The sequence below is a fragment of the Mobula hypostoma genome, chromosome 13 (assembly GCF_963921235.1).
Source record: "Mobula hypostoma chromosome 13, sMobHyp1.1, whole genome shotgun sequence".
Classification (NCBI taxonomy): Eukaryota; Metazoa; Chordata; class Chondrichthyes; order Myliobatiformes; family Myliobatidae; genus Mobula; species Mobula hypostoma.
The window spans coordinates 20,810,384-20,829,099 of NC_086109.1; the positions used below are offsets into that span (position 1 = coordinate 20,810,384).

The 18,716-nt window shown below is 41.0% G+C and overlaps 1 protein-coding gene across 1 annotated transcript in view; it reads left to right on the top strand.

Moving 5' to 3' along the window:
• Positions 1-14,366, top strand: part of capza1b (capping actin protein of muscle Z-line subunit alpha 1b) — a 62,655-nt gene extending 48,289 nt beyond the window's left edge. The window contains exons 6-10 of the mRNA XM_063065410.1: positions 85-164; positions 3,611-3,689; positions 3,768-3,839; positions 6,887-6,949; positions 12,197-14,366. Coding sequence (XP_062921480.1) covers positions 85-164; positions 3,611-3,689; positions 3,768-3,839; positions 6,887-6,949; positions 12,197-12,337 — 435 coding nt within the window. The 3' untranslated portion in view covers positions 12,338-14,366. The remainder of the gene's footprint in view (positions 1-84; positions 165-3,610; positions 3,690-3,767; positions 3,840-6,886; positions 6,950-12,196) is intronic.
• Positions 14,367-18,716: the final 4,350 nt, after the last annotated feature.

Genomic DNA, 18,716 nt, shown 5'->3' on the forward strand with positions numbered 1-18,716 from the left:
CAAGACACTAATATAAGAAGTAGACCAAAATCAATTGTGACAGAAACCTGACAGTCTTTTTTCTGCCCTGCTTTTTTTTTGCAGATATATGGTAAGACGCTTAATGGCCAGCAGACTATTATAGCTTGCATTGAAAACCATCAGTTTCAGCCAAATAATTTTTGGTAAGTGTTTTTCTTAATGAATGAGTGAACTTTATTTCGGTCAGTACAAACATTAAAAAAAGCATCCTTTTCAGTGATGATTTCACAGGACAAAATCACAACAAAAAAATAGGTGAACAAATAGAGTTCCAATGTCAAATGTCATGTCTGAACTTAAGCTTGTTATTTCAGTCACATGTCAATTGTGCAGATGTTGCAATATGGAGCAGTCCTGATGTCTTTTTTTTCTTTGTATCTTCAAAGTTCAATGTAAAATCTATTATCAGATTACATAGTTGACACTACATACAACCTTGGGATTCTTTTTCTGTGGACATACTCGGCAAATCTATAGAACAGTAACTATAAACTGTAAACAAACTGTGTAATGCAGATATAAATAAATATAGCAATAAATAACAAGCATGAAATAACAATATAACAGCCCTTAAACGAGTGTAGCTATCCCCTTTTGTTCAGGAGCCTGATGGTTAAGGGGTAGTAACTGTTCTTGAACCTGATGGTGTGAGTCCTGAGGTACCTGTACCTTCTACCTGATGGTAGCAGCGAGAAAAGAGCATGGCCTGGGTGATGAGGGTCTTTGAATGCTGCTTTTCTACAGCACCGTTTCATGTAGATGTGCTCAGTGGTTGGGAGGGTTTTTTCCTGTGATGTACTGGGCCAAATCTACTACCTTTGGTAGCATTTTTCGCTCAAAGGCATTGGTGTTCCCATACCAGGCCATAATGCAGCCAGTTAGCATTCTTTCATCACACTTCTATAGAAGGTAGCCGAGGTTTTCAGTGACATGCCGAACCTCCACAGACTCCTGAGGAAGCAGAGGTGCTGTCATGCTTTCTTCACAGTGATATTTATGTGATGGGTCCAGGACAGGTCCTCTAAGATAGTGACATCCAGGAATTTAAAGTTAATGATCACTGGCTCATGGACCTCTGCTTTCCCTCTCCTGAAGTCAATAATTAGTCTTTTCTTTGGAATAGTGGAGCAGACTCTGGGCCAAATGGCCTAATTCTGCAACTATGTCTTATGGTTTTAGTTGCAAGTCTGGCTGTTTCTGCAGAGTGAGGTCACGTCTTCAACACCTGTTTTATGGTTAACCCTGTCACAAACCTAGTGACAATGTTGTATGTATTTTGAGTCTCAAATGAGGACAATATGGAAGTAGAGATTCAGGCAGTTTTCTTGCTGCTGATAACTTTTGTCTGCTGGACGATATGTGTTTATGCATTGGTAGTTAGGGATAGGTTAAGTTGTATATTGATGCCTGCTGGGAGTTTCTCTGTGAATGGAATATTGAATCAGAATAAGATTTAATATTACTGATGTGTTGAAATTTGTTATTTTACAGCAGCATTACAGTGTAATACTGTACATAAATACTATGAATTACAATAGGAAATATATAAAAAATTAATTGAATGAAATCAGGAGTTCCCATCCTTTTTTTTTTGTACCAGGGATCAATATCATTAAGCAAGGGGTTCGTTGGGAACCCCTGAATTAAATTTTTTAAATGAATTAAATTAAATAGGTAATGAAAAAACAGTGAGGCGTTGTTCATAGGTTCATTGTCTGTTCAGAAATCTGATGGCGGAAGGGTAGAAGTTGTCTTAAAATGTTGAGTGCGTGTTTTCAGGCTTCTGCACTCCTCTCTGGTAGTAATAAAACAGAGTACATCCTGGGTGATGGGGATCCTTAATGATGAAGAATGAACATTGAAAGACTTGCCAGTGGAATAATGAACCAGTGGGAGAATTGGTACCAAGAAGATGGGAGGAAATTGTGTTTAATCCTTGCTCCTTTGAGTGGTACATTCATCTTTGAGCTAGGCTGTGGGTTCAAGTGTGTAATCTGGGTTGACTCTCATCTGAAGCAATTTCCTTATTGTTTTAACCAAAAAAACAAAGGAATTCTGTCTGGTGTCGTTAAAATTATTTATCCATCAATCAACACATCAAAAGTAAATCATAAGATTTTATTCACAGTGCTGCTTGTAAATTGACAGGTTTTTTTTTGAGAATAAAGGTCCAATCAGACTGATACTTTTTAAACTATTGACTCCTTAAGACTGTTTTATTTTATATTTCGCCCATAACCTTGAACTTATTCGCAGTTGCAAGGAGGAATGAAAGTTATGTTTGCAAAATACCTGACATGACTCCAGAAGTTAACACCATTTCATTGGGCAGTTGAATGTGGTGAAAAGGTGTTAGTTATGGAAGTTAGATAGAAAATTTGCAGACTATTCATAGCAATAAAACGATAGAGCAGTGTTTAATTTTCTGATTTGCATAAGAACACAAGAATCAGGAGTAGATACTAATATATTACCCCATCCCCATGTGCTGTTATCCAATGCTGTTACCTTTTATGTGACACCTGATTCTTAACAGAAATCCAAGTTTTGATTTGACTTTATTCATTCAGTTTGTTATATCATCAAAGAATTCCAAGTAAATCATGTTGATTTGGCTTACAATTCTCAAATGTCCTGCTTTAACCCCAACAATGTATTGCAGCATTTCTCCAATTACTTATGTTAGCCTATGTGACCGGTAGTATCTTGCTTTCAGTTTTCCTTCTTTCCTGAAATATGTTTGTGGTTTTTTAATCCTTTGGGAATTCTGTAGAATTCAAAGAATTTTATCAGATTACAACCAACATGTATGTTATTCTCTGCAACCATTTACTTTTAGACTCCAGGATGCAGGGTTTCAGATCTGAGGGACTGGTAGAACACAGAACACAGAACAGCATAGCACTGTTGGTCTTCATCTTATCAGTTTACCGAGGCATGTTAAGCTTGTTTTAAGTTCTTGCCTGAAACCTTTTCAATTAATTATTTAGAGATACAGTGCAGAACAGGTCCTTCTGGCCCATGAGCCACAGCACCCAGAAACCCACCAATTTAACCTTCACCTAATTACAGGGCAGTTTAAAATGACCATTTAACCTACTAACCAGTACATCTTTGAACTGTGGGAGGAAACCAGAGTACTTGAAGGAAACGCAGGCCTACACGGGAAGAATGTACAAGCTTTCTTTCATAGGACGCCAGAATTGAACTCTGAGCTCTGACTCCCCAAGCTGTAATAGTGTGATGCTAACCAGTACACTACTATGGTGCCCATCCGAGCTTTTAGTGTTAGCTATCATGAAGGATCACTGGAAGTGTTAGAATATCTGTCATTTCTTTTTTTCTCATATTTAGTTCCCCAGTGTATCTTCATGGGATCAATACTTACATTAGCCCTTCTCTTCCTTTGAGTGCCAACAGGTGTATAAACTATTTTGATACTATTTTCTAATTTGCTCCCATCTGTATTTTCTGTTTCTTTATACTTTTCTTTGCCTTCCTTTGCCAATTTGGACTCAGTGAATGTTTGTTCCGAGTCTATTTTTTTAGTTACTAAATGATGTACATTTTTAAAATCCACTTATTAAAGGAATGGACGTTGGCGATCAGAGTGGAAGTTCACAATTACTCCTCCATCAGCTCAGCTTACTGGAGTTCTGAAGATTCAGGTGTGTCTTGCTGTTATTGTATTTGTACAAATTCAATTATAACAAACAAATTATATTAAATATGTAATGTCTTTCAAGGTTCATTATTATGAAGATGGTAATGTTCAACTGATGAGTCATAAAGACATCCAGGAATCCTTGCCAATCACAGTAAGTCAAAGTTTACTTAAGATTAATGCACATTCTCAGAATGATGCGAAAAAGTTACTGGTTTTAACTGAGATTAAATAGTACTTTTTTGTAATGTTCAGCTCTCGATTCATCTGTTGTCTACTGTAACTTGAAATATAAACAAAAACTGCAAGGAGGTGCCTGTCTGCATCCATGATCAGTGAAAATGTAGCTGAAAGATTATTATATCTGTCCAGATCCTTCATCAGGGCAGGTGAAGGGTCTCGGCCCAAAACATCAACAGTTTACTCTTTTCCGTAGATGCTGTCTGGCCTGCTGAGTTCCTTCAGCATCTTATGTGTGTTGCTTTGGATTTCCAGCATCTGCAGATTTTCTTGTTTTTGTTATATTTGTCCAGTCCTTTCGTGGAATGTGAGCATTGCTGGAAAGAGAAAAATTTAACACCCATCCCTAAATTTCATTGAGGTGATGTTAAGTTATTTGGAAGTAGCTGCAGATCTTTGTAATGGCTCCATCAAAACACGATTGCATGGTAAGTTCTTGGATTTTGAACCAATAAGTATAATATGGAGCTCAGCATTGTTCCAATGAAGTAAGAAGTGAGGAGAATCTCCCTCAATTTTATATCTGGATTTCCACATCATACTGGAAATTAACACTTTTTCAAGTTCAAGTTTAATTATCATTCACCCATACATGAAATAGTGTTCCTCCAGGGCCAAGGTGCAACACACATTGCCAACAACACATAGCACAAATAGGACATAGGGTATGATTTCAGGAAAAAAAGTCACAAGAAATAATATAGCTCAAGTCCCTGAGTGGCACGACTGTAACTCTGGTCCAGCTTGTTTTTCTCTTGAGTGAACGCCATAGAGCAGTACTGATGGGAAGCACCAGCTCCAACCCAGTAGATTCCAGCACACCCACAGAGGCTTTCCGCCACCGCCTTGGCATCTCATCTACTAGGCTGCTGCAACAGGCTAGCCAGTGGCTTCAGCCTAGTCCGCATCACAACTGACCATGTGAGGATTTCAGCATTAGGGCATTACTAGTGATCTGCTGGGAAGGTAAAGACCTCTCATGTGCACGTATGCAAAAGCAGAATCCACGACACAACACCGGTACCCGCTGTCAGTCTCACCAGTGAACCGGACTTGCAGAATACTACATTACTATTGTCCACCGGGTTCTTGCAATTCTAACAGAAGTGTCCAAGACCATCACTTGCACTGTCAAGGCACAACAGTATGCCAACAGACCAGCTCCATTGCTATAGGGCAACTTGCTGATGGGATACTCCTGCTTGATGTTCTTAGTGTCCAGCAGTGACTTTAAAAAAAAAAGAATGAACAAATACACGTTTGGACCCAGAGTGGCTGCTGCATCTGAGCACACCACCATTTATTTATTTCTTTCCCAAGCAAAACATAAAATTTACAGGAGAGATTGGAAGCATCTTAAATGAAAGATGATGCCAGCAAACTTCCAAAGAAGGTGAATCAAAATACAGTTGAGTAGTCCTCAAACTTGAATATAAGAGGTAGGTAAAGTGGCAGGATATGCAGAATTACAGTTTGGAGGTCCCAGAATTTACAGCATGAATTTCCCCCCCAAAAAATTCCATGTGCATTTCTTTTGAATAAACTCTTCTTGGGTTTCCACCTGGGTACAGGTATCAATTTTAACTGACATTTCGATGACAAACTCTGCCATCTTCATCAGGGATTATACCTGGTTATGTCTAATCCGGTGGTATTCGTACCCCTGTTATCTGTCCCTCCTGAATGATTAGTCCTCATCCAACTAAGTTTCTGCTGTTCTACTTTTGTTAAAATTCTATGTGAGAACTGGAATTTGATTGTAAACAAGTTGGAACAATGGAAACCTGATTGGATGAGGACTAATCAATCTGGAGGGAAGGACGTGGGTATAAATACCAACGGACTGAACATGCCCAGGCATCATCTCTGATGAAAATGACAGAGTTTGTCATCGAAACGTCAGTTAAACACAACACCTGTACCTGGCTGAAAGCCCAAGAAGAGTTTATTCGTCATGTACACTGGGAAAACACTAGGTCCTTTTGCATATCTCTCTTTAACCAGTGGAAAATTCTGGATTCTGCTTTTGCATATGTGCACGTGAAAGGTCTTTACCTCCCCAGCAGATTACTAGTACTGTCCTGACTAATGCTAGAATCCTTACAGGGTGCAGATATGGAGTATCTATTTTTAGTTGCACCAGGGAATCTTACAACTGTACCTGGTAAATGGGAGCAAGTTAAACAAGATATTTAGTTGACAGCTTTGAATGCTGGTGTTACTTGGAAACAGGGCTTAACCAGCTATCAAAACATTTCTGTAGGCAGGCCTTGTTCGTGATGCCAGTTATGGCTGGGAAGTCCTGTACAATGCAGTAAGTACTGGGTTTGTTGACTAGGTTATGGATTAAGTCTCTGCATGGATAAGTGTGAACATAGCGGATAAGAGAGCTCAAGATTTTTTTTGTCTAACTTTGCTGATTTGGGCGAAGTGTATGTTTATTCCAAGTTCATTTTTAGTTACCAAAACAGTTCAATTCATGTAATTTTTTGAGTAGGTGTGTGATATCAGCTCTGTGCAATCTAATACCTGTGTATTTATAATCCTTGAGTTCTCAGGCCTTCTTCCACTTGTCTGTTCAATTTAAGCAATTTCCCTCAAAAGATAATTGGCAAGTCAACTTTTTGAACTATGCTCCTAAACTGTGGAATTCAATTCCTAAAACTATAAGGGATGCAGATGACAATTGACAACTGATCAGTTGACAATTCTAAACGCCAGCTCAAAACCTATTTATCTAACCTTGCTTTTAACTAAAGTCTTTTTGTCTTATTTTTATATTTATTTTTAGTTTTATTTTCATGTTTGTACTTTTATCCCATTGTAAAGTACTTTAAACTGCATCATCTGTATGAAAAGTGCTCTATAAAGAAAATTATTATTATTTATTCCTAATATTTATGTTTGATGTAATGCTATTCAAAATATTTTCATAGTCCTTTCTTTTTTTCATATTTATAGAATGAGTCCCAAACTGCAAAGGAGCTTGTGAAACTGATCGAAGTGGCTGAGAGTGGTTACCAGGTATGTAGCTGGCTTCCGTGTGTTTTTTTAAAATAAATTTTGGTTCTCTCCCCCCCCCCCACAGTGCAAAGGAAACATCATATTCAGTCGTCTGAAGAAATTTCACCTCCTTTGCTAGTAAATGATTGATCCATTTAGTGATACATACCTCTCAGCATAGAGTCATAGAGCACAGCACAGAAACAAACCCTTATGCTCATCTAGTCTGTGCCAAGCTATCTGCTGGTTCCATTGACCTGTACCTGGACCATAGCTCTCCATACCCCTCCCATCCATGTACTTATCAAAGCTTCACTTAAGTATTGAAATCAAACCCACATCCACCACTTTAGCTGGCAAATCCGTTTTCCTAAGCCCTGCACACAGACCACTGGCTGAACAAGTCAAATCAGTTCACAGGGAGATCAGGACCTGGCCACAAGGTGCCACTTCAATGCTGCTGAACTGCTTCAAAAGCATGGACTAGAGCATATTCAAGCAGGTGGTTACCCACGGTCATCATGTTAACATTGATGAATATGCTCGATCGGTGATTGGCCATTTAGGGAAATACATTGAAGACATTTCCATGATTAAACACTGCACTGCCGGGGAAAACCAGAAACCATGGCTGAATGCAGAGGTTCGTGCACGCCTTAGAGAGCAGGGCATTTGTTGTCTTCAGATCAGGGGACAGGACGAATCTTAGGACAGCAAGAGCGACGCTCTCCTGTTAGGGAGGCAAAGTGTGAGTATGCACAGAGAATCCACAGACATTGTTGTGACACCAGGAACATGCAGTGCATGTGGCAAGGTATGCAACCATAACTGATTACGTCCACCTTGTGCATCAGTGACAGTGCCACCTCCCTTCCTGATGGACTGAATGCTTTCTATATACGATTAACCAATTGAATGATGTGACATTGAGGAAAGCCCCCTTTCTTCCTGAGGAACAAGCACCCTGTCTGGCCACAGCCAAAGTGAAAAGGACCCTAGCCAGGGGGAAACCATGCAAAGTTGTAGGGCCGGACAATATACCTGGTCAGGTGTTGATGGGCTCTGCAACCCAGCTAGCAGAGGTTTTAACAGATAATCTCTCTGAAATGGTCCACTGTCCCTGTTTCAAGGCAGTCAGTGTCATTCCAGTGCCCAAAGGAGCAATGATAACTAACCTAAATGATTACTGCCCAGTGGTACTGACTTCAACAAACATTAAGTGCTTTGAGTGGCTGGTAATGGATTGTATAAAATTATCCCCTAATCTGAAGGCAACACCCTGATCCCTTAGCAGTGCATGGACCTCTGCAGTCAGCCATGGTTTCTGGTTTTCCCTGGCAGTGTTTAATCACAGAAGCACTTCAATGCACTTTCCTATAGCCTTGGGCCATCACTCCATCCTGTCCCACCTGTAAAATGATGTCTCATACGTCAGGATGTTGCTCATCGACTTCGGCTCGGTCTTTAACATGATCATCCCACAGAGGCTGGCGGGTAAACTGTCTTCAATGGGACCCAGCACCCTGGACCTCTTGAGCCCAGTCAGTCTGAGTTGGCAATAACATCTCAAGCTTCATCACGCTGAGCACTGGTGCCCCCCAAGGTTGTGTGATCAGTCCGCTGCTGATTCATGTTTGCACGGCCAGATTCAGTTCAAACCACATCATTGTTTGTTGATGATACTACAGTGGTTGGCCTCCTCAGCAACAATGGTGAGTTGTCATACAGTGAGAAGGTAGAGAGCCTTGTCAAATGGTGTGAGAACAACAACCTGAGTTCAGGGTGGACCGAAGAGATGATTGTGGACTTCAGGAAGGCACAAATCAACTGCTCTCCATTGCATATCAATGGTTCTGCTGCAGAGGGAGTGAAGAGCCCAAAGTTCCTTTGTGTGCACACATCGAATCACCTAACCAGGACCCACAACACCACCTCACTTGTCAAAAAGACACAGCAGCATCTACACATTCTGAGGAGACTGAGCTGTGCAAGGCTCTCTGCCTCATTATACCATCAAGAGTGTCCTATCTGGGTGTGTTATTGTGTGGCACAGAAGCTGCAAGGTACCGGGCCGCAGGACCTTACAGAGGACAGTAAAAACCACCAGAAGGATCATCAGGATCTCTCTGCTCACTATTTCTGACAGTTATGAGGAGAGTTGCAAACAAAGGGCCCAGAGTATTGTTGAGGATTGGTGCAGCCCATCCCACAATCTCTTGTGACACACAACTGTCAGAAAGGAGGTAGAGAAGCATCAACAGTTTCTTCCCTCAGGCTGTGAGACTAATGAACACCGTGTCACCACTACTGAGGTCTCGTCACAAGGACAACAAGCTGTTTACATTTGCTGTGCTTTACCACATGCATTTTGAATTATATTTTATTAACTTTTTACTGTATAGTATAATATTTTGGTTCAAATGCTGTGTATAATATGTTTTGTAGGTGCATCATGGTCCGGAGAAGCACTGTTTCATCTGGTTGTATACTTGTAAAGTTAGATGCCAATAAACTTGAACTCATTCCATGTTCACACCACCCTCTGAGTGAAGAAGTTCCCCCTTTCTTCCCCATAAACATTTCACCTTTCACCCTTATCCCATGACCTCTAGTTCTGGTCTTGTCCAACCTGAGAGGAAAAAGCATGCTTGCATATACCCTATATATGTCACTCAAAAATTTTATATACCTTCACCAAATCTCGCCTCATTTTAATATGCTCCAGGGAATAAAGTGCTATCAGTTTAACTAACAGCCAGTTAGTTTAAAGAGGGAAAAGGAACTAATCTAACACTGAGCAGTCTTTACCACAGTTATGTAATGTGAAAGGGTTTATAATGGAAGAACACAAGTCAATGGAGACCTCATGAAGGTCTAAAAGCTATGCTGGGTCACTTTTGGAGCATTCTATACAGTTTTGGTCACCTTGTTGTAGAAAAGTTGTTATTAAACCAGAAAGAGTGAAATAAAGATTTGCCAGGATGTTGTGTGGACTTGAGGACCTAAGTTACACAGAGAGGTTATGCAGACTGGGACTTTATTCTTCAAATGTAAGAGAGTGAGGAGTGACCTAATGGGGGTATATAAGATCATGAGGGGCAGAGTCAGGATGAAAGCATGTAGTCTTTTTCCTGGAGAGGGTTTGCTCAAAACAGGAGGATATAGGTTTAAGATGAGAGGCGAGGGATTTGAAAGGAACAGCTTCTTCACACAAAAGATGGTGTGTATTTGGAATGAGCTCTAGCTGAATTGGACACGTTAGCAACATGTAAAGTCTATTGAGATGAGAGTCTAAAGTCAGGTGGCATGGAACCAGCGCTGCTTCAGGCCGAGTAATCCATGCCAGCTGTGTTGCCCAGCGAGCTCGTCCCATCCACCAGTGTTTTGCCCCATAGCCCTCTGTGTAAGAATGGGTCAGGATCAAACTGATTCTATTTGGTGTGTGCTTTGTTTGCATAAACATGATCAAATATAACAATTTTATCTTCCCCATCTCCATTGTACACTAATGCATCCTCTATAATTACCTTAAGCATTCATTTGTCCAAAAGTGGTGTGCTACCTACACCATGATCTGCAGCAGTTCAGTATAGCTGCTTCGACAGCACTCTCAACACATGACATGCAAGGACAAGGGCTGCAAAGATGTGGAAACACCACCACCTCCAGGTCTTGCTCTGTCACAAACCACCCTGACTTTGAAATACATTGGCTATTTCATCATATTTGGATCAAAACTTTGAAGTTCAGAATTGGTGAAACTTCACTGCTATGGATTACGTGGTACAAAAAAAAATCATCAACTTCAAGGTCAATAGTATAATGGCACTTAATCCTAGCTGTTAATGTAGCCTTAAAATTAGTATCGAAATAAATTTAAACATACCCAATAGCTTTTTTATTGACTTTTGTTTCCTGGCCCCATGTATATGGGATACATGGGTGTTACTCTGGTTGGCAATCAGTGGTGAATCGAAGTTTGCTGATGATACTAAATTGAGTGGAAAAGCAAATTGTGCTGAAGATATAGAGAGTCTGCAGAGAGATCTAGATAGATTAGGTGAATGGTCAAGGGTCTGGCAGATGGAATACAATGTTGGTAAATGTAAGGTCATCCACTTTGGAAGGAAAAATGAAAGAGCAGATTATTTAAATGGTAAAAAAAATTGCGGCATGCTGCTGTGCAGTGGGACTTGGGAGTGCTTGTGCATGAATCACAAAAAGTTGGTTTGCAGGTGCAGTAGGCTATCGAGAAGGCAAATGAAACATTGGCCTTCATTGCTAGAGGGATTGAATTTAAGAGCAGGGAGGTTATGCTGCAACTGTATAGGGTACTGGTGAGGCTGCACTTGTAGTACTGTGTGCATTTCTGGTCTCCTTACTTGAGGAAGGATATGCTAGCTTTGGAGGAGGTGCAGAGGAGGTTCAACCAGCTTGATTCCAGAGATGAGGCATTTAGACCATGAGGAGAGAATGAGTTGCCTGGGACTGTACTCGCTGAAATTCCGGAGAATGGAAGGAGATCTTATAGAAACATGTGAAATTATGAAAGGGATAGATAAAATAGAAGCAGGGAAGTTATTTTCACTGGTAGGTGAGACTAGAACTAGGGAACTTAACCTCAATATTCGGAGGAGTAGATTTAGGACGGAGATGAGGAAAAACTGCTTTTCTCAGAGAGTGGTGAATCTGTGGAATTCTCTGCCCACTGAAGCAGTGGAGGCTCCCTCAGTAAATGTATTTAAGACAAATAATTTTTAAAAATTAAGATAGATAAATTTTTGCATAGTAGGGGAAATAAGAGTTATGGGGAAAAGGCAGATAAGTAGAGGTGAGTCCATGGCCAGATCAGCCATGATCTTATTGAATGGTGGAGCAGTCTCGATGAGCCAGATGGCCTACTCCTGCTCCTATTTCTTATGTACTTGTGTTCTAAGATCGATAGAAAATGAGCCTTGGTTAATTATGAGAAGTACTATAATCTACATAAATGGTTGAAGCTCTGATGAGGCAATATCTCTTTAACTCACTTGGAAGATGATGGAACTGTGAAGGAACCTTTTCAGGGACATAGGAATAAATTGGAAGAAACAGATAGAATTTTGTTTTGGCTAAATTAAGATGTGAACATTTAAATACAGTGGATTTTGCCAAGGTTTTAGCACTGCTGCGAAGGGGATTAATGATTTTTTTTTTTTCTCTGCACTTTTAAAATATTTTTCTATTGAGGTTATTCCAGTGAGTTTTAACACTTCTTTCTTGTTTCAGACTGCCATCTGTGAGAATTACAATACCATGTCTGATACCACCTTCAAAGCCTTACGCAGGAGCTTGCCAGTAACCCGCACAAAAGTCGATTGGAACAAGATCATGAGCTACAGGATTGGTCAAGAAATGCAAAGTGCTTAAAGCAACATAAAAGAGGCTTAATGTCAATGTGCAGGATATAAAAAGTGCAAGGTGTGGTCTCACGAAATTTGAGGACTGACTCTCCGGTTAACTTCTTTCTGCTCTGCCTTCTCCCACTTTTTCCTAAGCTCTCAGAAACTTTGACCAACCATGTTGTGCAATGGAACTAGAATGTTACAAATTACAGTGCAATTGCCATTTTATAAGATGTCATTCAGTTAATGTGTGTGTCTTTAGAAAAGGAATTGGTCACTTGGCTGAATGAACAGCCCATGTGGTGATCATTTATGAAGTGTAAGGATATTTTGATGTATTGGGTCAAATTCTAATTGTTCTTTTTTTTTGTCTCCCTTTGGGTTTGTAGTAACTCTTACGTTTAAAATATGGTTGCTTTCTGGAAGTGTAGCCAGCAGAACAGGTAATAGCTTGAAAACATGTAGTTGTCCTTAGCAGCTGAGTAAGAGAATTTGAAGTCATCAAGCTTTTTGAAAGGGTAGCTGGTGATTCTCGGAGCTTTGCAGCTTTAGAATTTCAAATCAGGGTTCCTCCTGACTCTTGTATTTTTTATTGTTCTCCTTTTTTCCCCTTTTGTGAGGCCACACCTCATGCCATCACCAACCAGGCAGAATGGTGCAGTGTTCAAGCACCTTTCTTTAAAAACTAAATCCAGAAATCAGCCGAGGTAACTCTGCTTAAAGGTACTGCTTGTCTGAAGAAAGCTTGAAGCAACAGCATTCGGTGTTCTCTCTTCTGCTCCACTTCCTCACCTAATCGCTTCAAAATGTCTATCATGTGTCTTTAATCATTATATTGTGCATTCAGGGGGTTCCATTATGTAAACCAGGTTGATTAATGCCTTCGAGGTCAAGCCTATGCTTTTTCAGTATATTGGCTGACTTAGGTTGCAAACAGCAAGAAACTGGAAAATTAGACTGGAAAGTTGCTCTGTTGAAGGGAGATTAGAGAGGCAGAGGAGTGGAAACATGGACAATTCAATATACTGATCTTCCTCTCACACTTGTTTTACCTCATTTTTTTGATATACAAGTACTTAAACCAATGCTGTAAAAGCACCAGCAGAGAGGGATAGTAACTTGCTCTTTTAGGCAGAAATGTTTCAAAATGATAACTGAAGGACCCAAATACTGTTGATCAGTTGAAGGAAGAAACAATGGGATGATAATTTTGAGGCAGCCAACATCTGGATCAGCCATTCTGACCACCTGCCTTAGTCCATTGTAACCTTCCACGTCTCAGTTATAAGCTGCAACTAGTGAAATACAACATGCAATGAAGCAAGTTCTGCTGCATTCCTGAAAAGCTACTGTCAAAAGAAAGAGAGGCACGCCAGTACAGTTATGACTGGTGAAGGAAGTGGAGAGTTTGAGAGCTTATCCTCTGTTTGGACTGGCTGGTGCAAAGTTAAGTTCTTAAGATCTTCCATCCGTTGACCGCTTGCTGTTACCTTTTATCAGTAAATGGATACCTGGATGGAAAGGATAGGTAATGCGTAAAGAGGACGTGAGGAAGGTCACTGCAAATTAAATTGCGGTTATTAGGTGTTCATTTTTTTTACTGTATTAACTTGCACAGAAACAAATATAAAGCAAAGTCAATGGGACATTTGGCAGTCTAGTATTATCCACACCAATATTTTTACAGAATTCTATGCTGTTAAGATTTTTTTTAGAAAAAAGAAAAAAATTACATAACTCCCTTTCTCTTAATCTCCAAAAAGGCTTTGCTTTTTATCTTAAAATAGATTTTTTTGTACTGTATTTTGCTTTTATTAAATCTACAATGCAAATTTTTTTAGTCGTACACTGCCAGTGGAATTTCAAAATTGAGGGAGGCAAGTGGTGTATCACGTGTCAGATGAAACAATGGTGGTGAGCTTAAAGATTAATGGATTTCCAGAATGAAATTGTAATCAGCAAGATTCTCTGCTTGACGGGTAACTGTGCAGTTGCAAAAAAAGTGGAGCAATTTTTTAATTGATTTTGAATCTAGTAAAATTACTTACATTTGTCATTTTCTCTTGCTGTTTTATTTCTTGCATCTCAAATATAAGGCAAAGGTTCATTTGGAGAATGTAAATAATTAAATCAAATAGGTAGTGAAAAAAAATAGAAATAAAAAGTAATGGTACTGTTCATGGGTTCAATGTCCATTTAGGAATTGGATGGCAGAGGGGAAGAAGCTGTTCCTGAATCACTGAGTGTGTGCTTTCAGGCTTCTGTACCCCCTTCCTGATGGTAACATTGAGAAGAGGGCATGTCCTGGGTGGTGGGGGGTCGCTAATGATGGGTGCCACCTTTTTGAGGCACTGCTCCTTGAAGATACAGTGGATACGTGGTAGCTAGTGCTCATGATGAAGCTGACTAATTTTAAAACACCCTGGAATTTACTTCGATCCTATGCAGTAGCACCACCGCCCCTCTCTCACCACCACCCACCCCCCATACTAGCCAGTAATACAGTTAGCCAGTTAAAATGCTCTTCACGGTACATCAGTAGAAATTCTCGAGTATGAAGACTTGTAATCTAAAAATTCACTGATGTGCAGCCATTTGTCACCATCTTCAACAGAAATACTGTGGCCAAAGAGCCTGTTCCTATGCTGATGAGGGAGTATCTGCTTGTTCTTGAGAATTGTTTCAGAAGACTATGCACTGTTCTGATCCACACAGTGATATTAACAAAGTCATCAAAGGAGGCCTACAGTTAGCTGGGACTCAGGGATTATGATGGAGATTGGAGTGGATGAAATGGTATATGGAAGAAAACAAGTGGGTTGCTGTCTGGTTATCTTCGTTCACTGTTATAGACAATGACAGTTGGTCTGGGTTTCATGTTACAACATTGGTAGGCATGATCACCCTTGCTACCACCTAGAAGGATCTCTGACAGATACGGTTTACACATTTGAAGACTGGGGTCAGTGTGACCATTGGACAATTGAACAACTCACAGGGATAGAGGAGATCTGTACCACTTTAAAATTATAAACCTCTGTAGCCAGTGTCAAGAGCTGACATGGTGAAATAGGATTACGCTACCACACCTGTGGCCATGATGAATGGACCCAGGACCTTCGCCCCACTCCCAGTTTCAAACTACCCTACTGGTTTAAAAAAAACCTAAATGAAATGTAATGAGAATTAGATGTTGCACAGCTAGAATAGACTCTTAAACTCATGTTGAAAAATGGATCTGTTGTACATCAGCAGTTACCACTGATGGAGGAAGAAATGCTGGCATAGAAGACGATAAAGAATAGTCAAACCAAAATAGTTGTCGAGTTGATGTTAGTGTTGAATCTCCCAATCTGTTGAATGAGGTAGCCTAACTTCTGAGTCATTACCATTTTGTAGGTAGACCATCATGTTTGTCCTCCTGCATTAAATCAATTCCTACTCTTCAAGCAGTGCATGTTAACTTTATTTGGCTAAACAAGAATTTGCATTTATATACCCCCTTAACTGCATCCAATCAGTGAGCTGGAACACAAGAAGAAGCAGTACTTTCATTTAGATCCACGGCTGAAGTTTTTAAAGATCAGCGCTTCGTGGCAGTTTTTGGAGTTGGACTGAATGTGATTCATTAGGAAAGATGAATAAAAATTAAGGTGGGGCAAGCAGAGTGGCCATTGTGGGAGTGGGCCAGTGCTGGAGTGGTTTTGGCTCATCAGGCTTGGGCAAGGTAAGTGTCTGGTAAGTTTCCCCTTCTCCTTTATTTTTCATTCCTCGTCTGTTAAGGCACAGTTAGTGCGATGAAAATGGCTGCGGGGCAGTGTCTTGTATGAAATGTGGGAATTCTAAGAAACCTCCAGTCTCCTAGATAACCACATCTGCACCAGGTGCGCTGAGCTGCAGCTCCTCAAAGAACGTGTTAAGGAAATGGAACCGCAGCTTGATGACCTTTGGCTCTCACGCGAGAATGAGGAAGTGATAAATAGGTGCAACAGGGAGGTAGTCACCCCTAGGTTGCAGGAGTCAGATCACTGGGTGACTATCGGAAAGGAAATGGGCAGCCAGTGCAGAGTACTCCTGTGGCCATTTCTCTTGTACTAAGTATGCCACTGGATGCTGTTGAGTGGGTTGACCTACTGGGGCGGGGGGGGGGGGGAGCCACTGCCACTGTCACCATGTCTCCTGCACTTAGTCTAGTGCTGTGGCTCAGAACAGAAGAGAGGTGAAGAGGACTGCAATAGCGATGAGATTCCATATTTAGAGGAATAGAGACAGGATTCTGTGAATGTGATAGCAACACCCAGACGGTATGTTGTTTCCCACGTGCCAGGGCCAGGGATGTCTTGGACAGGGTCCACAGCATTCTCAAGGAGGAGGGTGAGCAGCCAGAAATCTTGGTACATATTGGCAACAATGACATAGGTAAAAAGTAGGGAGGTCCTGAAGAGAGATTTTAAGGAGCAAGGCAGTAAACTGAAAAGTAGGACCTCCAGGGTAGTAATCTCTGGATTGCTGCTTGTGCCACACACCAGTGAGGGTAAGAACAGGATGATTTGGCAGATAAATGCATGACTGAGGAACTGGTGCAGTGGGTAGGGGTTCAGATTTCTCTGGGGAAGGTACAGCCTGCACAAAAGGGATGGGTTACACCTGAACCTGAGGGGGACCAATATCTTCACAGGTAGGTTTTCTAGAGCTGTTTGGGAGGGTTTAAGCTAATTTGGCAGGAGGGTTGGGACAGGAGTGATAGGACTGAGGATGGGGTCATGTAGTACAACTGCTAGCAGGGAGAGGCTGATGATACTGCAAAATTATAGCTACAGGATGAATTACAATGTAAAAGGGGCAAAATCAATAAGGGTGATGAATATAGGACTGCAGGTGTTATATTTGAATGCACACAGTATACGGAATAAATTAGATGAACTTGTTCAGGACAGTTACGACGGTCATGGGGGATTTCAAAATGCAGGTAGATTGGGGAAAATCAGGTTGGTGCTGGATCCCAAGAGGGGGAATTTGCACAACGCCCAGCAGGGGATCAGCTATTCTGGATTGGGTATTGTGCAATGAACCAGAAGTGATTAGAGAGCTTAATGTAAAGGAACTCTTTGGAGAAAGTGATCATAATATGATGGAATTCACGCAGCAACTTGAGAAGGAGATGCTAAAGTCAGATGTATCAATACTACAGCGGAGTAAAGAAAATTACAGAGACATGAGAGAGGAGCTGGCCAAAATTGATTGGAGGGAACATTAGCAGGGATGATGGTAGAGCAGCAATGGCTGGAATTTCTGGGAGCAATTCAGAAGGTGCAGGATAGATGTATCCCAAGGAAGGTGTGGTGGTGGTTGTCTGATGGTGACAGGAAACCTGTATGGGAGAATTGTTAAAGTGCAAAAACTATTGCACTGGGGCAATTCCATTCTATCCATCTCAGAAGTCCATTGAGTGGTACAAACAAGAGCAGTGGATGACCATGACATACATCTGTGCCTTTTCTCTCCATGGAACTTTGCAGTACTGCCTTCCTGGCCATTGGACCTCACTGTAGGTCTCATCCACCCAGTCCACCAGAGCTGACTTTGCGTGCTGGGACAGGTATGTCCCTAGCTCACCTGAGTATGGGGCCACTGGCTACCTTCACCTGGTTTAGCCTGCCAGTTGAAATAATATACCAGGATGTAGCTGCTGATGCTTGCAAACAGCTAATTTGAGCTGCAGGTGAGAGCTGGGTATCTGGTGGGGACCAAAGGTGAGTGAGCTGCCCCAGAATGGACACAAGTCCCTATGCCAGAGTGCTACCCCTCCCTGGACAATCCATACACTCCTCCTAAAGACCAAGTATTCTACAGGCAGGATGATGCAACTGTGGCTGACAAGAAGTCAAAACCAACATAAAATCCAAAGAGAAGGCATATAATAATGCAAAATTAGTGGGAAGGTTGGGACGTGTTTAAAAACCAGCAGAAGACAACTAAGTCATAAGCAAAAGATGGAATATGAAAGTAAGCTAGTCAATAAAATTAAAGAGGATATGAAAAGTTCCTTCAGATATATTAAGTGTAAAAGAGGTGAGATTAGACATCAGAACGCTGAAAAAATGATGCTGGAGAGGTAGGAATGGGGGACAAGGAAATGGCGGATGAACTGAATAAGTATTATTGATTGCTCTTTGTTGTGGAAGACGCTGGCGGTATGCCAGAAGCTCAAGAGTGTTAGGGGGCAGAGAAAAGGAAACTATAGGCCAATTAGTTGAACGTCAGTGTAGAGAAGATGTTGGGGTCAATTGTTAAGCATGTGATTTCAGGGTACTTGGAGGTACATGATAAAATAGGCCATAGTCAACATGGTTTCCACAAAGGAAAGTCTTGCCTAACATCCGACAAATTCTTTGGAAACAATA